At 44.2% G+C, this 23,728-nt stretch overlaps 1 protein-coding gene across 1 annotated transcript; it reads left to right on the forward strand.

Annotated features, from left to right (window-relative positions):
* The first annotated feature begins 11,367 nt into the window (after positions 1-11,367).
* GJD2 (gap junction protein delta 2) lies at positions 11,368-13,534 on the forward strand. The gene is made up of 2 exons (XM_022587101.3): positions 11,368-11,453; positions 12,468-13,534. Exons 1-2 carry the CDS (start codon positions 11,383-11,385, stop codon positions 13,360-13,362), a joined length of 966 nt encoding a protein of 321 aa, XP_022442809.1. The 5' UTR covers positions 11,368-11,382; the 3' UTR covers positions 13,363-13,534.
* Positions 13,535-23,728: the final 10,194 nt, after the last annotated feature.

Genomic DNA, 23,728 nt, shown 5'->3' on the forward strand with positions numbered 1-23,728 from the left:
ACAGTGTGAACCACAACCTATTTCAAAGTAGCTCCTCTTGTACACCCCTTGGAAGGTCCCATGTATGCATTACAGAGTGCCGCCAGTACACAGAACATTTCAGGAACTCACTTCTTGTTATTTGCTCTGGGGCTGGCAAATATGTATATGAATATTTTTGGTGATGGTGAACCCACTCTTCGAAGGGTAATCTGATTTTGTAAGTAGCCAAAAGCCATTGGATATCAAGGGACCACACAAGGAAACGTTCCAACTTGAATGCTGCAGAAGCAAAAGGACCATGAATCCCAGCTCACAGTTACCAAGAAACTATATGATGCAGGTGCAAATCATTTTGCCTCCCTCTTTTAAATTCAGACTCATTAAAATATGTATTTTCAGACGTCACTAATGAAAATAAATTGGGTAATCAAGGTGGCTCATACAACTTGTAGTAAAAGTTCAGGTGTGAGTTTTCAAGTAATGAGGATTTTCTTACGTGCTAACAAGGGGCTCTGCAGAGCCTCAGAACTAGTTTGAGTTATGGCACCAAATTTGGAGTAAATTTATATTCTCCTAGGGAGACAATTTTCATTCGTGTTCTTTGCAGGATTCATTTTATCAACAGTAGTTTTGATCTCCTTCGTCCTATTTGATACTTGCACCATCTTTAAACACTGCTCCTTAAAATGAACGGCCAAAAATCTCAGGAAATTCTTAAATATTAACGTCTCAACATGCTTTTCCTCCTTCCAAGAACCCCGCCCTCCGCCTGCACTTTGCTCTGGCTCTTAGTGAACTGTAGAACTCAGGCAAAACCTGAATTTCTAATGCAAAAAAAAAGGGAGCCCTGGCCTCCCTGGTTGGGGGACCCACTCTTACCTTTTCTTTAAAATTGTTAAGTGCCAAGGGGTAACCCACTACAATTTGTTTCCTGTGCCCAGAGATGAGCATGTTTGAAAGGGGCACCACAATTTGCAAGATTCAGTGAATCGTGGAGGTATTATGTTGACCATTACAGTCAGGGCCCAATTATTTCCTACATAATTAAAGATGATGATGAGCTTGGGATGGTTCCTGAGGAGCCCTCTAGTTCATTTCCCTGAAAGCAGACAGGGTTAGATACTAGAGGCATTTCCTTGGTGTGGCCACCCAGTCTCCAAGGGAAGGAAGGCAAGTGCATGTGGGTGTTACTGAGCGTAGCCCATCAGCAGTGTTGGTTTTGTCACTGGTTTCTCTGCATCCACTGTTGCCCAGCCCCTCCAAACTGTTCTCTCCATAATGCAAATAGATTGAGCTTTCAAAAACAAGCCTGATCATGTCACTCTCCTCTTACAAGCCGTCAAAAGCTGCACATTATTTTTGGAGAAAATGCCAACCCCTCTACCCTGGCCTTTAAGGTTCTGCTTGATCAGATCCTTGCCTGCCTCCCCGCCTTGTTCTGTGAACCACCCACGTTAGCCCTTGCAGTTCTTTGAATGTGCTACTTTCTCCTGCCCCAGGGTCTGTTCACTCCTGTCCCCCCAGCTCAGAAGGTCCTCTTTCACCCCTTTTATTTGGTTTAGGACTCTTCCTTTAGGTCTCAGCTAGAGAATGCCTTTTACACCTGACCCTTCCCCACAAAGTAGGCCTGCCACCCCTTGCCCCATTCTATACTCAGGGCTGCAGATCTATCTCAGAGCTATCTACTGGTAGCACTTAGCCCAGTTTTAAACTTATACATTAGTATTTGAGATTATTTGATTAATTAGTATATCTCTCCTAATAGACTTTCAATTCCATGAGGTCAAGGACCATGTGGTTCTGCTTACTCTTGTATCCCCCTGGCACAGAGAAGGAGATGAATAAATCTCCATTGAACAAAAAAATGAGAGGGCCAAGAATCTATCTGCAAAGATGAAATTTAACGGGTTGGTGGAATTTGATTGTAGCAATGCATATATATGCACACAGTAGATACACATGCATCTCTGTCAATTTTTTAAATATATGCTCTAGGAAGGTAAAGGGGTAGGAGAGTACATGACTAGTTAAAGGTGTGAGTAGCATGTTAATGAATCCCTTCATCCATCTTTCATTCATTTTTGTTCATTCAGATGTCAAAAGAATTGTTTTGTTTGAACAGTTGGTACTATAATTTCCCTTAGGAAGTGAATTGTCTTGATTGCAGCAACACAAGAGACTGTGGTAAGTATTCAGGTTAAGAAGTGGGTTCCCCCACTCCCACGGGCAACCCTTCTCTCCTCCACCAAGAAATGGCAGAAAGATATAGTCTAGGCATGTGGCTTTCTGACCATCTGAGCTGCTGCAGAAACAAAGCCTAGACAGACTAAGAAAAAGGTGATTAACTTAGCTCTTAGGTGATCCTTCTTGTATACCATCTGTCACAACTTGGTTATTGATATGAGCTATATGATGGACATTTAAAAATGGAGACCACTAACAAGTGGCTTATGCTTTGCACTGAAATATCTATATTATAGATACCAGGCAGCAAAGTTAAAAGTTTATTGAAAGCAACAACATGTTTGATTTATACTCTTACCTTAATGGAAGATTATCCCATCTCTGCCTGAAACAGAAAGAATAACTTGATTATTGACATCCTGACAGAAACGGTGATGCTGGAGAGAATACGTGGACTCTTCTTGTGCTCTGAATAAAAGATGTAATTGGATGCAATCATTTCATTAATACACACATGGCCCTGTAATAGGAGTACAGGGGACCAGATGGCCAGGAGTGGACTGAGATGAAATGAAATGGGTGTTTGCCGTTTAGCAACTAACTACTTAGCCTGTATGGATTATACTAAGTCCTTACAGACCACAGGAACACATTTTTAGTATGAAATTCTGGCTTTGTGTCCAGAAGCACCATTCCTAACACAAGGAGAAAGCCTATTTTACGGAAGTCCTAGAGGGCTGTTGTGTATAAGTAGTTGATGGTGGGGATAACCGCACTAGTGCTCCAACTTGACTGCATATTGGAATCACCTGGAGAGTTTTGTTTTTTCTTTAAAAATACCAGTGCATGGGACTCATCTCCAGAAATGCTGATTTAAATTATCTGGGGTACAGCCTAGGCACTGGGATTTTTCAAATTTCCCCAGGTGGTTCTAAGGTGCAGTAAAATTTAAGAACCACAGCATTAATGCAATTCCTGTATTTCCACAAGGAGGCCCACTTTATAGACCGATAAAACAAGCAAGCACTTGTGTGGTGTGATTTGGGAGGGCTCAGAACACCCCTGGCCCTCAAACAGCTATTCTCTCCTTCTGTGTAGTGTTTGGAAAACTACCTAGAAAAATTCATTTCTTTGAATGAAGGCTTTGCAACTTAAATGAGGATAATTCCTCTGAGAAGGATAATACATTAAGTGGTTATCAGTTATTAACACCCTGGTGTGCCTGTTTATCGGATTACTTTCCTTTAATGAGTGAGGGGCGGGGAGTGAGTGAAGCATGATGGTGGGAAGCTCAAAGGTCAATAGGATGTGGATTCAAGGTGAATTCCAGGGGTGGGAGATATGACCAAAGGCAGTCCACAGTCAAGGTGGAAGGATAAGTTTATATCAAAAAGATACATTTTTGTGTGGGGTTCTGAAGGTCACAGAACACTGTGAACCAAATCCAGTGGGCAAGTTGGTGGGTTGCTCTTGGCAAACCCTCAGCTGACTATTAAAATACTGCAGCAAGGGAGCTGAACATGTGAGTGACAAGTGAGTGGAAGCCCCTTTCCAATCTCATCCAGCTCCAGAAACAGGAGGGTCTCCGGACCAGACTTGGATGTTGGTGTCCAAGAGGGATCAGAAGGCGTGTAGATTGATGAGAACTGGAAAATCACAAAAGCCTCTGGGTTGATAATGCCTGAGTTGGCCGAGTCCTGACAAAAACAGGAATTGGCTAGATTTTAGGAGGTGAAGATACCAGGCAACCAGGAGCGTCCATGTATGATTATGAGAGCAAGGAAGAACCTTGAAAATCAGCTCCGCGTCTTAGAGAATGTTCCTTTGGGGACAAATATCAATTCGACATAATTAACTTGGCTGTAGATATGAAGCAACAGGATGAATTCAACTTTTAGCAGCACACTCTGATGTGGCAAAAGTGCAGGAAGGGTGCCTTTGGGAACTGACATATATTCTCCCAGCTTAACAGTTCTGTCAAGGGTAGGTCCTACCCATGTGCATTTCCCCTGCAATTTCTTCATCTCTTCCCTACAGACTGGAAACTCACTCAGTAGGAAGCCCAGCTACATCCTGCATGGCTGGGAGTCTGGCTGGACCATGACAATGAGAGCGTGAAGAGGCGGGTGCTCAGACCCCAGGCAGGCTCTTCTGCACTGTAGCTGAATGATTTTTGAATAGTGTTGATTTAAATCTCTTCCTTCAGGTTGAATTAGCCCCTCCTGGGAATCTCCTGATGTGAATGGGAATCACGACTTGACATAAACATGAAAGATTATGCGTCAGCAGTGCTGATTTGATTCTTAATGAGTGTTAATTTATTTGCTGTGGTTTCACACATCTGCTTTGGCGACAATGTCATATTACGTTAATCCCTGAGATATTACTACACATACCTATATTCTCTATACACAAGGTGGGGAATGGGGAATTTGTTCATGTGATTTTTTTAAAGGGATACATACCCTTTTATTCAAAGGACTAGCAGGCAGATTAGTTAGATTGACCCACTATTTGGATATACAATCTCTTGAGGCTAAAACATAATTTGGCATTTGTGTCCATGACATTGCAGAATGGTTTCGAAGGGAACAGGCTCAGGGCAGTCCTAGGCAACACATCAAGCCACCATATTTAGGGGTATTTATGATTGGTGGATTGGACAGCTCTACTCCTGTATGGAATTATTACTCTCTAAATTTTGTCTGGACAGTAAAACCCAAAAAGTGTTTCCCTAAACATTTACGTCAGGGATTAAACAGAGGGGAGGAAACACACACACAAAAAGAGAAAACTCACTCTGCAGCAAATAGGAGTCGATTTCAGCTAGCGCTTATGTTCTTTCAAGTCTCACAAGACAGGTTGGGTTTGCCCCGTCAGAAGAAAATTTGATGGTTTCATTAGGAAACAGATGTACGTAGGCCACTGGGGGAGATAAAACTCAGTTAATCCTAGCGTTTTGTGAATGAAACGTGGAGGACTTTAACACAGAGACCAATCCCAAACCGAATGCAGTCCCTCTCGAGCCACACGAATCCTGGAGGCTACAGATGCTGGCGCTTCCCGGAGCCTGTATATCCAGGGCTGTGATCAGCTTTATGAAGCTGCCTCCTTGATGCTGTAGCCCAAAGCCTGCACACTGAGCAGCATTTTCTGGGTTAGTCCAGCAGGTACTGGGACCACAGTGAGTGACAGCAGCACAAGGTGAGACCAGGGGCTAGTGGTCAGCAAGAAGGCTTCCTAGTGAGCAGTCCAGCTGCCCCAAGTGTGTAGGGACTTTCACTTAACAAAGGGAACGCCTTTCTTTTCTTGGTTGGAATGTAACTTATGGTCTTGGGGGAGGCAGGACCCACCTCTGCTCAAGGACCGTGCAGCCATCCCAGGTTGAGGGGAATAGAGAGCCAGAATAGCTACCCTGTTCCTCCAACAAACTTAAGTTTCCACAGTGCTAAAGATACTATGGAAAGCACCATGAGGTATAAGGCATGTCCTCTGCTCCCCAAGAATTTATGGTCCAGGAGAGGAGAGGTCAGTGGATTCACTAACATTCTTACACCTTAACAAAGTTCCTAGGGAGTTTCATTTACCAAATATTTAAAGCTACTAAGCTAACAGGTTCACCTGGGAATCTGTGGTTGAAGGGAGAATGAAGTTGGATGAAGGTGATCAAAAGGGACAAACCTCCAGTTATAAGATAAATAAGTACTAGGGATGTATGTACCTGATAAATATAATGATAACATGAGAAATATAATTAACACAGCTGTATGTTATATAAGAAAGTTGTTAAGAGAGCAAATCCTAAGAGTTCTCATCGCCAGGAATAAATTTTTTCTATTTCCTTTATTTTGTATCCATATGAGTTGATGGATGTTCACTAAACTTGTGACAATTATTTCATGATGTATGTGAGTCAAATCATTATGCTGTACACCTTAAATTTATACAGTGCTGCATGTCAATTGTATCTTTAAAAAAACTAGAAGGAACAGAAAAAAGAAAATTCTAAGCATATATAAGGATAAGAGCAAATCCAGATATATTCATGTGGAAAATTGGATTATTCTTAGTAACTCTCCATTCCCTCCCTGTATTAGAATATTTATGCCTTTTGCTATGTGCCTTTACAGTTTTTTCCACTAGACGTGGAGAATATTTCGCTGATCTGTCAATGGAAATTTCTGCTTGGTAAGACTTGGCTTCACAAAGCCAACAATCCAGGTATTATTTCCCTTTAGATGCTTGCAGGTGGCTACGTCCTCATGATCCAAACCACCTTAATTCCTTCTTCCTTCCTTAAAGGTCACATTTTCCATCTTTTAAAATTATTTAGTCCTCTTCTCTAGGACCCTTAAACAGCACTTTCTTCATAGCTTTTTCCTTACCTACTTGTCTGACTTGAGATACCTAATCTTTGGGTCAATTTTAACATCTATGAATCAAAGGGATAGGATTTCCTGATTTCTAGGATTCCTTCCTGACCTAATACTCATGGAAATAAACGTTCACAACCTTTTATTGTCATCAGAGCCACTGGTGAGAACTTAATAAAAATGCAGGTACCTAAACCTCACTTCTATAGATTTTAATTTAGCAGGTTTGGGGGGGGGGGCAGACCCCAGCATGTGTATTTGTAATGAGTATCCCTACATGGGCTAATGTACACCAAAGTTTATTCTATGAGTTATTTTACATTTGTCCATCCAAAACTATTACTTTAAGAGAGTTGAATGAGTTTTAAATAAGAGTTAATGGAAAGAACTTCCCAACTGACTTAAATGGGATCTTCAATCAGAGGGGAATTGAGAGAGTCAGAATCTAGTTGGTTGAGACAATGTGCTGAGGAAACAGAGATGCCTAGCTCTACATAGAACATCTTCATATTATTGCTGCACGACCAGGACAATTTATTAATTAAAAGTGATTGGGGGGGCTTCCCTGGTGGCGCAGTGGTTGAGAGTCCGCCTGCCGATGCAGGGGACACGGGTTCATGCCCCGGTCCGGGAAGATCCCACATGCCGCGGAGCGGCTGGGCCCGTGAGCCATGGCCGCTGAGCCTGCGCATCCGGTGCCTGTACTCCGCAGCGGGAGAGGCCACAACAGTGAGAGGCCCGCGTACCGCAAAAAAAAAAAAAAAAAAGTGATTGGGCTCAAAAAAAGGAAACACATAAAAGAATGAAATTTTGCCATTTGCAGCAACATGGCTGGAGTTGGAGGGCTTTATGCTAGCTGAAATTTCAGACAAAGACGAATGCTGTATGATATCACTTATATGTGAAATCTTAAAAAAATACAACAAACTAGTGAATATAACAGAAAAGAAGCAGACTCACAGGTACAGAGAACAAACTGGTGGTTACCAGTGAGGAGAGGGAAGGGGGGAGGGGCAGTGTGGGGTAAAGGATTAAGAGGTACAAACTATTAGGTATAAAATAAACTATAAGGATATATTGTACAACATGGGGAATATAACCAATATTTTATAATAATTATAAAGGGAGTATAACATTTACGAATCATGAATCATTATATTGTACACCTGTAACTCATATAATATTGTACATTAACTATACTTCAAAAAAATTTTAAAGATAAAAAAAGGAAACAACATAGTAATGTAAAACACAATTTATGAATGATTTTTTTTTTTTTTTCGGTACACGGGCCTCTCTCTCACTGTCATGGCCTCTCCCATTGCGGGGCACAGGCTCCGGACGTGCAGGCTCAGTGGCCACGGCTCACGGGCCCAGTCGCTCCGCGGCACGTGAGATCTTCCCGGACCAGGGCACGAACCCGTGTCCCCTGCATCGGCAGGCGGACTCTCAACCACTGCGCCACCAGGGAAGACCTGAATGATTTTTAAAAATAAAAACAGTGCACTGTTTTCAAGGTGTAGTGGTGAGAATAAGGTTTTTATCTAAAAGCAGCCTACCAGGGAATTCCCTGGAAGTTCAGTGGTTAGGACTTGGTGCTTTCACTGCCTGGGCCTAGGTTTAATCCCTGGCAAAGGAACTAAGATGCCGCAAGCCACTAGGAGCAGCCAAAATAAATAAATAAATGAATAAATAAAAAATAAAAAAAGGCTACCAAATCTAATAGAAGAGTCTTTTTCAAATATAGATTCTGTATATAGGTGTTTTTTTGTGTTACACACATGTATACACATGTGCTCATATGTTGAATCTATATGTCATGTTAATGTATATTTTAAAATAATTAATTAATGGTCAACAATTTAGTCATAGCCTAGTGCTTCAAAACTGCACTGTGGGGATTTCCCTGGTGACACAGTAGTTAAGAATCTGCCTGCCAATGCAGGGGACACGGGTTCAAGCCCTGGTCTGGGAAGATCTCACATGCCGCAGAACAGCTAACCCGTGCACCACAACTACTGAGCCTGCACTCTAGAGCCCGTGAGCACAACTACTGAGCCCAGGTGCCACAACTACTGAAGCCCGCGTGCCTAGAGTCGGTGCTCCACAGCAAGAGAAGCCATTGCACTAAGCCCGCGCACTGCAACGAAGAGTAGCCCCTGCTCGCCACAGCTAGAGAAAGCCCACGCACAGCAGCGAAGACCCAAAAAATAAATTAAGTAAATACATTTAAAAAAACTGCACTGTGAGAACATTTAAGATGTCTTTCCTGCAATCTGTGTCCTTCGATCACTATCTTTTTTTTTTTTTTTTTTTTTGTGGTATGTGGGCCTCTCCCATTGTGGAGCACAGGCTCTGGACACGCAGGCCCAGCGGCCATGGCTCACGGGCCCAGCAGCTCCGCAGCATGTGGGATCTTCCTGGACCGGGGCACGAAGCCGTGTTCCCTGCATCGGCAGGCGGACTCTCAACCACTGCGCCACCAGGGAAGCCCATCGATCACTATCTTTAAGCGTTTGGGAAAGCCACGTATATAAAACGTAATGATTTTGAATTGTGCAGCCTATTTTGGGACATTTAATAAGTGAAACAGATTTCCCTTGGGACTTTCTCATTCATTCACTTCTTGTCTGAGATCCTTTGCCCCAAACAGTCTGCTGGAGAAGGAGGGAATACAGGGAGCCAGAGCCTGAGGGAGCAGGAGGGAAGTCTGAGAAAAAACACCAAGTCTGAGTTGGGAGATCACCATTCCATCTGGAGGTGGATTCAACAATAGGATATCCACCCATTCCCATCTTTGCACCTCCTCTCTACCCAGCAGGAAATAAGGAGCACCTGCCATAGCCCTAAAGTTCCATTTACACCCTATGCCTTTCTCCATTGTCAGTGGACTCTTTTACTCCTTTGCAGTGAAAAGTGGCTTCCTTGGCGTACAGGCGTCAGGTCTACGCGAGATCTCACCGATCCCTCTCTCACCGAAGCTTGGGTTGTGCTTTTACACATCATTTTATGCAGAGGTGCACTGTGAGTGAACTCAAGCCTATGCTCTGTACCCTTCTTCCCAGTCACTGGGCCACCAGCTACCCAAGCAACTCCTATGGTCTCAAACTGAAGGCTCATCACGGTGTGCCTTATGCAATACATATATATGTGCTATGATCCCTGTGGATAATTAAGGCTGCATTACCTGCCTAGAGCAAGTCAGCAACTTTTTCACAGCTGTATTTTTTAAAGGGTGACAACCACTTATTCATTGTGCTTTTGGAACATATACATGAAACACTCAACTGCTATGTCCTCTAATACTGACTCCCTGAGCTAATTAGCAGCCTGGTGTGATTGTTTTAATTTTCTAGTGACCAGTTAAGCAGTTGCTCTAGATAGAACTGACAGCAAAACGTAAATTTAAAAACACAAAGCAGGATCTGCTGATTGAGCGAGAAGAAAGCCGAGGTCGGAAAACGAAAGTGAGGGCGGGGTGAGACTGTGAGTGGCTATTCTTGCTAGTTGAATACTGGGCCTCCTTAGATTCAGATTAGATCACAGTTTACCCGAGAAGTACCCCCTCCTCCAAACAAACAAACAGATAAGAGATGGATGGATCGATAGATAGATAATAGATAGATAGACATTTAAGAATAGCAAAGCGTCTGGGTTTGCGATGCGGAAGCGAGTCCTTCAACCATGGTCACCCACTCGCTCAAACTAGGCACCTCTTTGGTAGAGTCTTGTGCTCAGAGCCCCATCCTCAGAGGCAGCTTCACACCTACATTTAAGCTTCAGCCTAAATGGACTCTAATCAAGCTTTCCTCACCCCTGCGTCGGATCCACGAAGGCACCGACCGCAGACTTACTCTTAGCCAAGCAGTCCTCTCCAAGGGAGACTGAAAAGCCTCCTATTGTTGCCCCCGCTCTCCTTCCCCCATCCAGCGTCTGCATTCAGTGAGGGAATTTTAGTTGTATCACCAAAGACAAAAAGCAAAAGGTGAGGGATGCGCGGAGAGACCCTAAACTACCTACTCACGCCCCTCCCCACTCACCCGCGAGTCTGCTCCAGGCTGCCCCTCCTGCCGGGGGCTGGCGGTCAGGTGAGGTTACCTGGGCACCCGGAGAAGCCCCGAGGGGCGCTGCGATCCTTCCTCTCGAAGTCGCCCCACTCCCTGCCGGGGCCCCAGGACTCTGGCCCCCTCTCTCCCTGCGCGCATCCCCTGCCCCTCGGGCTTCGGCGCGCAGCTACAGCCGCCCGCAGCGCTCGACTCCCCTCCGCCGACCTGGCGTGACGCAGGCGGAGACTACTTAAGGCCGGATTAGAGGCGGCGGCCGCGGATTCCCGAGCCCTGCAGCCGGCTCCGCGCGCTCCGCCCCGGCTTCGCAGGCGGCAGCGCGGGAGCGCCCGGTGCCCGCTGAAGTGCCAGGCGCGGGGGCTGGGGCCTGGACCCTTTTTTGGCTCCCAACCCCCGTCGGTGAGTGGGGCCCAAAGACCTCGCTCGGGCGGGCGGGAGCTCGAGGACCTGCACGCGGCCACCCCCGCTCCGCCCCGCCCCTCGCCCGGGCATCCGCCGGCTCCAGACCTGACCCCCGGACGGCGCTGGCGGTTCGTGGCCGACCTCTGGACCGCGCCAGCTGCCCATCAGTTGGGCGTGCTTGGGTTTCCTTCCCCATTTCCCTCTTTTAAGTACAATAAAAGGGAGAGGGGAATCGTGGATTTTTAAAAAATTTTGTTTGATTCTTTAATTGGGGGGCAATTCGCTCCCAGTCGGGAGGTGAGGCCCGGGGAGTGGCCAGGAGCGGGGACGTGCCCGGTACTGCCCAGTCTTTGTCTGCTGCCTCCGGATGCACAGCGATGGGGGAATGGACCATCTTGGAGAGGCTGCTGGAAGCCGCGGTGCAGCAGCACTCCACTATGATCGGGAGGTAAGGGCGCCGAGCCGGTCATCAGCCGGCCCCGTCGGGCGGCCCCCGGGAGTCCTTTCTAAAGTCCAGACCGAGTCCCGACAGCCCTCAGACCATCCTCTGACCCCTTGCCATCATCCTTGGCCCATGCGCCTGTGTTCCTGGCATTGAGGGCTTGCCTGATGCCCAGTGATGCCCTCCTCCTCTGGCAGCTCCTCGTCCCTTCCCTTTGAGGCACCACCAGGGGATTCACTCTTCTCCCATTAGCAAAGGAGTTATTGGCTCCGTCGTGGTCCCCCCACTCTCTGGAGTCGGAGCCAATCTTCATCCGGTTCCCTAAATAGAATCTACAAAGAAGGCAGGATTGTATTTGGACAGAGAAGGGCAAATGGGGAGACAGATTTGCTCTTCAGAGCAGATGTATCTTTTCCCAACAAACATTTATTAAGCTAAACTGATTTGCCTGTTAAAACTTACAGTGCCAGAAACCGACACACCCAATTGACACTTTATGTGTCTCTATATGTGTATATATGTATATTCACATACATAAATACTATATATATTCATGTATATATGTGTATATATAGTCATAGCTATCTGTTTATATAAAGCTTAAGTTCCATATTCATACTGAGGCTAAACTAAATACCCTCTTGGAGTAGTTATATACATATTCTGTGTGTAGACTTTGTATTCTCTGTGTTCAGCTATTCCATGTACATTTGCCGTATCCAGAGTGAAGGTGTGTTTTGTGCCTCTCTACATTCCATGTAATCGATCTGTTGCAAATACACCAAGTCCAGTGTAGGGAGGTACACATGCTTGAGATCCCTGTAGTATGAAGTGTTCCCAGTCTACCAACATCCTGCAGAAAGGGAAGAGACAAAAAGGTTTGCTGGATTCCCAGTTCAGTACCACGAAGGATGGATAGCTCCCCAATCAAGGACGGAGCTGGGAAGGGAGGCGTAGGGGTTTCCTAAGTCAGTGACTCAGCCCATGAGAACCTCTCTCCCTCCTTTGTCCACTGCTCAGGATCCTGTTGACTGTGGTGGTGATCTTCCGCATCCTTATTGTGGCCATTGTCGGGGAGACGGTGTACGATGATGAGCAGACCATGTTTGTGTGCAACACCCTGCAGCCCGGCTGTAACCAGGCCTGCTATGACCGCGCCTTCCCCATCTCCCACATACGTTACTGGGTCTTCCAGATCATAATGGTGTGTACCCCCAGTCTCTGCTTCATCACTTACTCTGTGCACCAGTCTGCCAAGCAGCGAGAACGCCGCTACTCTACTGTCTTCCTAGCCCTGGACAGAGATCCCCCTGAGTCCATGGGGAGCGCTGGAGGACCTGGGGGTGGGAGCAGTGGTGTTGGCAAACGAGAAGACAAGAAGTTGCAAAGTGCCATTGTCAATGGGGTGCTGCAGAACACAGAGAACACAAGCAAGGAGACGGAGCCAGATTGTTTAGAGGTTAAGGAGCTGACTCCACACCCATCGGGGTTGCGCACTGCAGCACGATCCAAGCTCCGAAGGCAGGAAGGCATCTCCCGCTTCTACATTATCCAAGTGGTGTTCCGAAATGCCCTGGAGATTGGGTTTCTGGTGGGCCAATACTTTCTGTATGGCTTCAGCGTCCCAGGGTTGTATGAGTGTGACCGCTACCCCTGCATCAAGGAGGTGGAATGTTATGTGTCCCGGCCTACTGAGAAGACTGTCTTTCTAGTGTTCATGTTTGCTGTGAGTGGCATCTGTGTTGTGCTGAACCTGGCTGAACTCAACCACCTGGGCTGGCGCAAGATCAAGCTGGCCGTGCGAGGGGCCCAGGCCAAGAGGAAGTCAGTCTATGAGATCCGCAACAAGGACCTGCCACGGGTCAGTGTTCCCAATTTTGGCAGGACTCAGTCCAGCGACTCTGCCTATGTGTGAAAGGGCAGGTTTTGGAAAGGTCTGAGGGATGACAAGTAGCCCCAAGCGCAGACGACTATGGAGAGTGGCTCTATCTGCCCTCATTTATGTGGCTGTCATCACTGAGATGTAGAATAAGGCTGGTTAAGAGAAGATCTTGCCTCAATGGGAGAGGAGAGAAAGTAGAATGATTACGTCACACCACTGGTTCCAGAGACAGTTTGATAGAGTGCTGAGAGGATGAGTTGGACTTCTTTGAGTCCTTTTGTTTTGTGGTCCAGTTTGATCCTGATCATAGTGGACTTGAACGGCTACCAAGCAGGACTTAGCTCTGCTAAGCTCTGTATTCTGGTGAATGGCGTGAGTCAAATATTTTATTGGTACACAATTTGTGACCTATCTCAACACATCCTTCCATCCTGGGCTGCAGGACAAACATCCTTGAGGCATCCTTCATGTACCTCTCCCATCAGCATGCCCCTCTCCCTCCGCCCAGGATAGCATGCCAGCTTTTTTTCTCAATCTGGCCTTACAGTAGACCTAATATGGTTTATCTGCAAAGCTAGAGGGAACTCCATGGGGTGCTTTTTGGAGAATGGCCATGGCAGAGGTTTGCATTATAGCCCCGTCTGACTGGCCCTTAGTCATTATGAAAACTTTAGGAATGTCTCAGTATTTCCAGTTTTCTAACTCGAACTGCACTGGTGCTGTTTATTAGGGGCAGGGTGTTGGGTGGGAGGGAGGGAATTGAAATATGCAACTATAATAGTCCTGTGGGATGGTTGTTGCCCTGTTAGGCATGTGGTTATGAGCTTTGGGATATTTCTGCCTTCCAGATTGTGGACTTTGGACAGCATTAAAAATATATTTGCTGTTGTTGTTGTTAATATCAAGGGTGTCTACCCGAGCCACAGAATTTCTAACTGGTGTATTTCACTCATTTTCTTGTATAGTTTTGCTGTGCAACACAGCTGCACTTCATTTTGCCATGGTTTGAATTTACCTGTGTGCTCACACCAGAGACCTTAATCAGCCCATGTCAATCCTGATTTATTATTTTATCAGCTATTTTTGAAACACACACAATCACTGGCTTAAGAAACCTGGAACTAAACACTATTGGCTAACACGTGTTTACGGATGCTTATTTGTGATATATACCAAAGGTTCAAAAACCTGTTGCTTTGGACTGTGAATATGTTTCCTTCTCTTTGCTCATATTTATTTAAGTGCCATCCTGTACCTTTCACATCCACTGCGTATTTAGTTAAAGCACTGGCCAAGAATAATATTTGGCTAATGTGCTTTTATGAAGCCTTCTGTTTCCTTTGCATTATCATTATGATTTTTGGTTTAGATATGGACGTGGTGTAACACACAACTGAGGATCTGTTTAAAATAAAGTTCTTGCCTTTTTTTTTTAATGGGAAGAGTCTGCAATTTTCTATTTTGATTGGGATTCTATTTATTTAAATATATGTTCAAACTGTTTTGTTACATATTCAAAAAAAAAAAAAAAAACAACCAGAACTTTGGGGGCAGGAAGTGAAGGACGGTTGAAAAGTATTTGAGGGATGACTGATAAAGTCCAGCCACTAACAGATGAGAAGAGGCTCGTGCATTTTGTGAATGTATAGAAGTGTGTGAGGAGGTATTCAAATAGTAGTATTTACTAACTCCTTTCCATTCTAGTCCAAGATTTCTCTGCTTGTCTAAGGATATTTCTTGTAATAAAATGTCAATGCTATAATATATTAGTTTATTCCAGGAGTGGAATTATTTTTCCCTTTCCACCGTACTTTCATGCTATCAGTTGTTACATCTAGCAGCATGCTGTGCTCCCTATCATCTCTTTAAGGCTTGATGTTTAAATGATGCTAACCCAAGAGTCAAACAGAACCTTCTAGACCAGCACTGTCCAATACAACTTTGTGTAATGATGGTAATGTCTACTATCTTTGCTGCTCAGTATGACAATGACTGTTGAGCTCTAAGAATGTGGCTACTGCAACTGAAGAACTAAATTTCTAATTCTATTTAATTTTAATTAATTTAAATAGCCATATATGGTTGGTTGCTACTGTATCATACAGCACAATTCTAGACTTTTAATCAAGCATTTCTTATTGGGTTATTTCAAAGGAGACTGATCCTTTGCTTATATGTCCTAAGAGATTACATTTTACCCACACATTTTACTAGCATGTTTGGCATTTTCTGTCTACATGCGGTCCCATTAGTTCAGTAGACCAGTACTCTTCCTCAGTTCTTAAATGCTATTCACCTTCTAATTCCAATGCGTCCTTTGTCTGAATATTGCAAAGCAATGTGGAATTTCCTGGATGCTTGCTTTTCAAACACAATTGTTGCATCCTTTAACTATTGCAGTGCAGATGCCAATTTTAGAATGAAAATATGTTTATTTCAATCTATAGGTTTCCATCTGCAGTATAAACAGGCAGTTGAAAAGGATTATTCTTGAATAAAGAAAGAGATCCTCCTCTGTTTCGTATCTGGTGAGCTAAAAATGTTTTAAGACACCTCCCAGAGATGGAGGAAGAGTGTTTTTTGAGAGCTCTTAGCTTACGCTTGGGCGTGAAAGAAGTAGGAAGCTGTGTGGAAAACAAGGGCTGTTGTATTTATGCCGTGATGTGAGATTGGAGAAACGATAGTATTTCCTGGTAGAAATGCATCCCATATCAGTGGGGCTGATCTATTTCAGCTCTTTGATGCTTCCAAACACCCTCAAATGGTAAGAGTATTAATTCACTTGTCGGTAGTGGAGCAGGGAACACACCTTCCTCTGGGCATATAGAGTCATCCCTCAGGATGACTGATGTGTGTCAGTTTGATTCTTTTGCTTTCTATTTAATGAGGGAAACACACTGATAATTTGATGGTTCACATAGCTATGTGATGGATGTGACCTTAACCTGTACTTTTGATAGGACAACACCAATCTATTCTCTTAAATTTAAGAGCCTTTTGGCGAACCACAGACCCTTTTGGCCCGTGTGTGCACAATGTGTGTGTGTGTGTGTGTGTGTGTGTGAATGTGTGTGTGGGCGCATGCACGTTGGTGGGGTGATGAATGCTAATGTGTGAACTGTGAGTTTAAAATCTTGAAGAATAGCCTAGAGAGACTGAAATTACTTAGCCCGGGGAAAAGAAAGCTTAAAGCACAGAATTTGTCATTTTTAAGTCCTCAAATATTTAAAGGGTTAAAAAATATGAAGGATAATAGCTGTACTCACTGACCTCTGAGAGCAGAGGAAAAGGACTGGATTTAAAATCAAGGGTGCGGGAAATTAAGAAAGTACCAGAAAGAACATGGTTTCCCTTTTACCTCTGCTTTTCTTTCTTTCTTTTTTTAAAAATGCTGTTTCTTCTGCAGGGAATACCTGTCCCACTACCTCCTTTCACTGGGTGTGTTCCTCTTCACCCACTAAAAATCAGTCTGGCTGTCTGTTCACACAGAAACTTATTCTAAACTCTCCTCCAGGCTAGCTAAGTGCACCTGCACTGAGCCTCCATAAAAGTCACTCTGTCCCTTGCTGCGTGGAGATGAGATGTTTCCAGATCAGTGTGTGGCTCCTTGAGGGTGGGAACCGTGCCTAACCCACTGTAACCATATGTGACATTCATTATCACCATCTTATCTACTACCAGAGAGATGGGTGCCTCAGTTTTCCATCTGGCAACAGTCTTACAGACTCAGAATATACGGATGCTAAAAGCATCCTTCGGAGACATTAAGTCAAAGCCTTTATTGAATGGTTGAGGAAACTGAAAGACTTAAGATCAAGACAGTGAGTTTCTTGGAAAATGATGTAAGCATTTGTCCTGGAGGATTGGAATATTTAGGAAACAATATTTATTTATATTTATATTGGTTTTACTTACTTTATATTTTACCAAGTATATTAGTCTGCTCAGGCTGCCATAACAAAATATCACGGACTTGGTGACTTGAAAATCAAGAATTTATTTTCTCACAGTTCTGGAAACTAGAGGTCCAAGATCAAGGTGTTGGCAGGATTAGTTTCTTCTGAGACCTCTCCTTGCTTTGCAGGTGGTCACCTTCTCTCTGTGTCCTCACATGGTCATTCCTCTGTACATGTGCACCCCTAGTGTCTCTCTCTGTGTCTTAATCTCCTCTTCTTTATGAAGACACAAGTCAGATTAAATTAGGGCAGACCCTAATGACCTCATTTTAACATAATCACCCTTTAAAGGCCCTATCTTTAAATACAGTCACATTCTGACCTGGAAGACACAATTTAGCCCATAATACTAAGTATTTTCAAACCTTAAGTACCCTTATGGTTGCAGGGGGGAGGCTTATATAATTTATTGTACAAAATGGGATACCTTTGAGAATGAAAGGGGCAGATAGCTAATTGAATGGAACACCAGAACAATGGGTGTAAATTGGATCTGTCCTGAGCAAACCAAGTTGTGTGGCTACTTTACTTAAGACAATCCACTGCCATTGAGTTCCTGCTCCAGGGCCTCGAACCCTGGAGATAATAACACCTAAGTCTCAGCTGTTGAGAAGGGCTGTCAAAGCTGCTTCTCAGACAAACAGATAAAATTTTATGTCAGTAATAATGGGAAAATAATACTTAAAGAATATGAATGCCTTTGCCCCACTCCAGACAACCTAAATTAGAATCTCTGATGCTGTAGCCTGGGCATCTGTATTTTATTTTCCAATTTCTAGGGGATCAAATGTGTAGTCAGGGTGGAGGACTAGGGATTCAGAGACATTAGCATAAAATTACGACAACCAGATATTTGGAGGCGAAATTGGGAAAGGGCCAGAAGGGAAGTGTGAGGTCCTCACAACAGAGCTGCCCTTGCTTACGCCACGTGCGAGGTTAGTGATGAGATGCTCTAGATGGAAGGCTAGCAAAAATTCTCAGACTTTAGGAGTAGAAGCAGTGGCCCTGGCGGTGAGAGGGGCTGACCAAGGATAGGGCCTGGAGTGGACAGAAGAGGAGAAGCTCAGTTTGGGGGGTGAAAGGGCAAGTTGCTAAGGCAAGTTGCAAAGTGGTTTCATAAAGTTCAGGGAGGTGGAATCTCAAGGAAGAAGGCCTGTTCTGAGTATGCAACTTTAATAAGCATTCAGCTAGATAAAATAGCTAAATACCAGATAGCTAAAGGCCTCAAAACCATCCACTAGACTTGGTGAGTGAGTGAGTGGGAAGTGAGAAAGAAGAAATGGTGAGCACAGACCATCCTCTGCTTTTCATACTTCCAGACCTCCTGCAGGTTCCATAGAAGCAATTAAAATCAGAGCAGACAAGGGTAAATTATCCATCCCATCCCAGCCAGGCCTCTGATACTCAATCAGGCATGGCGAGCCAGCTTTATGACTACTCAAAGATTACGTTCCTTTAGGAGATTGTCACACACCAGACAGATGGTGTGTTAGCTCAAGAAGACCTGGTGGAACCCAACGCAAATGAGTATTGTGGCTAAAATGTGTTCAGTGGCTCTTGTCAGCTTTGGGTCTTGGGGCTGTAAGCCAAATGAGCGTATAGAGAGGTGTCTGAGAGGACACTGGTGCCAAATACCAATGCACAACTTGCTGTTGTGAATCAGATCCTTGGTTCACCCAGGCCCGTGTTCTAAGTGTCTGTCAGCTGGGGCAAACCAGTTCTGAGGAATGGATCAGTTCTTCTCTCTGGCTCCAAAGACGAGGATGCTCTCCAAAACATGTTTATTTAACTTAATAAATAAAAGACCTATCATCTATAACTACACCCCAGCTCCCCAATACCCAACCCCTTCCCTGAAAGTTCCAGCCTCCCCAAACATCATGCAATAGAAAGTCATTCAATTCAATTCACTGCTTTCTTGGGCACTGATGGTGTGCAAGGGCTTAGACTAAGTGCTGAAGGAAATTTAAAGACAAGTGTGGTGCCTCACAGGGCCTACAGTTTATCTGAGGGAAATAAGACAAGTTCATAAGGCAGAATGTGAAGTGCCATGTTCAAGGCTCAAGGTATTCTGAGATCTAAGGAGGGAGCCATCACATCCAATGTGTGCATGTGTGTGTGCTGAAGGCGGGGAGCAGGTCTAGAAAAATGTCACCATCGAGGTGGTATCGAGATGGGTCTCCTTGAAGAATAAAGAAGGAAGTGGGGACCAACATAAACATTCACCTCCAGCAGAGAAGTCTGGGACATAGTGGAGAACTGGGGTATTTTGTTTTGCCTGGACTTCACAGAGAGAAGTGGTGGCAAGTGAGTTTGGAAGGTGAGTGGAGTGGACCACATTGTACACCGGGCAAAGGAAGCTGCACTGAATTGGGGAGAAATGTGAAGACACACCTTTCAGCAAAGCCTCTTAATGCCATCGTTTTGAGTACTTTTAGGTCCCCAGGCATCAGCCATACTGTCCCTTTCTGACCAAGCTGAGATACCATCTCAGGATCAGCCTTGATTTGGAAAACACATTTCAATCTCAACAGTAAAGGATTGGAACAAATATCCAGGGTGAATGTTGGTGATTTGGCAGCATGGCTCCATTAACATTAGTGGGAGTTAGTCAGCTAAATCCCAGACACTGAGCAGAATCCTCATGCTTATTTACCACGATGACCTTCCTGCTGTGAATTGATACAATATTTCAGAATCACTTAGAACAGATTAAGCTTTGTATCATCTCCCTCTCCCGAAAGGGAAATCTTTTTGAAAATTGCTGCTCTGTGCACTGAAATGTCTGTATTTGTGGGCAACTCTGGCCAGTGGGAACATATGGGCACCTAAATATAGAATTGGTGAATTTTGATACCTCTGAGACGTTTGATCTGGGGAAATTTTATCGCTTGTACCTGTCTCCAGGTAGGGACCAAGCTTTTTGCAAATGAATTGCTTTCTCCAAAAAATCTTTTTGTTTCCTTTTTGATTAATTTTCTATTTCCTTCCCTCCATATTTTCTATTTTCCCAAATATAATAAAAGAAAAAATTCCTGAAGGTTTTTTTATACGAAATCTGAATGGTCTAAAGATTTCTCTTCATGATCTCAATAATAGCAAATACATGTTAAACACTTCCTCCTTAACCCTCACAACCCTGAAAGAGGAGTGCTACGTATGATTACCTCCATTTTTTAGATGAGGAAACCAAAATATGTAGATGTTAAGTCAACTTGCCTAGGGCATACAACTAGTCCATGGCTATGTCTAGACTTCAGCCCATGCAATGTGATGTTGAAGCCAAGTTTTAACACTTCAAGACATTACCATCAAGAAAGCTCTGCTGGATAAGGTCTCAGGAAACCTGGTGTTGTGGTCTGCTACCTTTCTCTCAGTACATCTTTCATTGGGACATTTCTCCTCCCCCTTCTCCCCACCAAATGTTCTTTTCTTGGCGTGTCTTGGTGCAACATGAGACTGTGAGGTGTTCCAAGGCATTGCCACATCATAGTCACCATTGTTTCTGCAGTTCCTTGTCCAGACAGAACAAGGCTTCATAAATGTCTATTGATTGAGTAAGTAAATCACCTTGAGGTGGGATGGGAAAGGTCATTCCATTCACTTCTTCATTTTGTAGATACAACTTAGATCCAGAGAGTATGCCTGAATAAGAGCTCCAGGTTAGATGGAAGTTGAGGCAGGGTGGGATTAAGAAAGTAGCTTGTCAAGTTGTCAGGAAAGGATAGCCTGGGTGGACAAATGTTGCTAGCAATTATTTGCAAAGTCAGAGGTCCTCTGACTCCTAGCCCATGTCTCTCCCAGCATAGGTCATGAGAATCATGAGTTGGCAACAGTGTTGGAGAGAAAGAGATCTTGTCTTGGTTAAGCATATGGCCCATCCAGCTCTGAGACACCATATTCCTGGGCTTGATCCAGGTCAGAGGATTAACTCAAGGCCACAGACCTATGGCCTTTTTCCCCAGTTGTGCATGTGGGTAAACGTCTATCTCTGGGAGCACCTTGGGCATCTCCACACTCCCTACTCTGAGAGACCATGTTCTTGAACATTTCTTCCAGAACCCCTGGTCAGCATGGGGGGTTACAGATGGAGCTCAGGCTCCCTTAGGCCATGAAGAATACCTCTGACTCTTACCCATCCTGACTGCAGCTTCTCTGCAGGTTTCTCTCTCTCTTCCAGGAGCCCATGGATGACCTGCCCTGCCTGCTCATTGGCGAGTGTTTCCCATTGTTGTTTCGAAGCTTCTCTCCCTGCCCCATTTTTTCCATCACTATGCTTTGCCTAAAAGGAACTCAGAAAATTCATTTATTATTTTTGCACGTATATACTGAATGCAGTATTTATACATGCTCAGCTCTGAGCTAGGCACTAAAGATACAGAAGACATGTCAGAGAAAACCAAAGGAAGCAGCTTGGGGCTGGTCTTTCTTTTTTTTTTTTTTTTTTTGGTACGCGGGCCTCTCACTGCTGTGGCCTCTCCCGTTGCGGAGCACAGGCTCCGGACGCGCAGGCTCAGCGGCCATGGCTTACGGACCCAGCCGCTCCGCGGCATGTGGGATCTTCCCAAACCGGGGCACGAACCCGTGTCCCCTGCATCGGCAGGCGGACTCTCAACCACTGCGCCACCAGGGAAGCCTGGGCTGGTCTTTCTTTACAAGGAAAAAGGCAGAGGTGAGAGAGAGCCAATCACAGATGGAAAAGAGCATGAGCAATAGAGTTCCAGAGCCTTCCTTTAGAGAAGCAAGCAGACTATATGCATCTGATGCCAAAAGTCAATCTTTTCTTTTATAAAAATATAAGAATATAACCTCAATTGATGCTGTAGGCCAAAGATAACTTTGTGACCTGGACATAGGGATATTTTTTCTCCCTTTCCAGAAACTAAAGTCAAATTATAATATCAGCTATTGGTTTCTTCAGTTATAAGAGCTGTAATAGTGATAATAATGACCATTTTAACAATCATGATAGTGATAGTAAACATTTGAGTAGATGCTTTTTCTCACCTCTTCCCTGTGTACTGTCTTATTTGGTCTCTGCAACCCCTGTTTATGGAGTGTGCAGAGGACAGAATGGGTGGTACTTGCTTTTCCTTAAAGGAGCAAAACCTCAGAGCTTCAGTTTTGGTGGCTTGTCCAAAACCACTGTTAGTTTTAATACAGGTGAGACAGAGCCCTGTTCTCTGACTTATAATCTGATGTACTTTCCACCTTGACTAGTCAAATGCTAAGCTTTAGATCGTCAAGAGAGATATCTAGAAATGTAAGGAGGGAAATGAATATATTCTTAGAAAGTGGTTTCCTATACTTCCAAAGAGGTTGCAAGGAAATGTGACAGTCCAGTCTTTAGAGAAGGATGTCGGTCTTGGTCCCTTGGGAACTGCAATTTGTTCAGGACAGTTAGAACAGTCTTTCACCTGGACTGCAGACCAGAGGAAGCTGAAGTGAGCATCCTGACAGGGTAGCCAGGTCTGACATGGGATCTTCCCCTTAGCTATTTTCCGTGATTCCAGAGATGAGAGAGGAAATGAAAAGCAGCACTTTTTCTTTTCAAAAAACCCCAGCACTTATTTCCCCTCATTACAAAAGTAATGCACATTCAGGGCAGAGAGAAGCACAACAAAAAAATTCTGTCACTCAAAGAGAATCATTGTTACCTGTGTCTGTCCTTTCGTGTACACCTGTGTAAGACTTCTATTCAGTAGCTAGAGAGATGGGTACACACAGGACCATGGATGCGGGGCTCCTAAAGGTAACATCACAGTGTCCATACTATTTTGTAGACTTTTTTCCACTTGGAAATAGATAGTCAGTATTTTCCACATCAAAAATACCTTCACAACATGTTTTTGATTAGTGGATATATGTTCCATAATATGGTGGTACCAAAATCTACTTGAACAGTTCCCTAATTTTGGATATTTGGATTGTTACCAGTTGTCACTGTCATACACAATAGTGAGGTTAACACCTTTGTACACTTCCTGGATTGCTTCTTCAGGATAACTGGATTACAGAGTAGGCACTTAACGTTTTTTGCTATGTTTTGCCAAATTTTCAAAAAGTGCCTGTGAGAATGTTAATAGATGTTGGTCATTCATGAGAAAGTTCAAGAAGCAGGTAATTTCTGAGATTCTGGCAAAACTAGCTTATGAGACAGGAAGACACAGAAAGTCTCCTCAAATTTGTTTTGGGCGGAAAGGTGAAGGAAAAAAATTTTTAGATTCATTTTTGTCTGTTATTGAAAACAATCAGTAAGTGTGTGTGTGTGTGTGTGTGTGTGTGTGTGTGTGTGTGTGTGTTTGTAATGGGAGCTAACCCTCTAAATACAAGATGTCAACACTGAGACTCTGGGAGGCTGTGACTCCTGAGATTGAGACAAAATTCTTGGTCCAAGGGTTGAGGATGAGCATAATGCGTAACCAGGTCAGGGAAGCATCCTG

This window comes from Delphinapterus leucas, chromosome 2 (genome assembly GCF_059928025.1).
Source record: "Delphinapterus leucas isolate spDelLeu-1000000601 "Yukka" chromosome 2, BTC_Dleu_Yukka2, whole genome shotgun sequence".
Taxonomy (NCBI): Eukaryota; Metazoa; Chordata; class Mammalia; order Artiodactyla; family Monodontidae; genus Delphinapterus; species Delphinapterus leucas.

What these genes read in the sequence shown, in the direction of transcription:
- GJD2 (XM_022587101.3), top strand. Translation starts at nt 11,383, where the DNA reads ATGGGGGAATGGACCATCTTGGAGAGGCTGCTGGAAGCCGCGGTGCAG. An exon ending in CACTCCACTATGATCGGGAG is followed by an intron (nt 11,454 to 12,467) that starts GTAAGGGCGCCG and finishes TCCACTGCTCAG; the next exon opens with GATCCTGTTGACTGTGGTGG.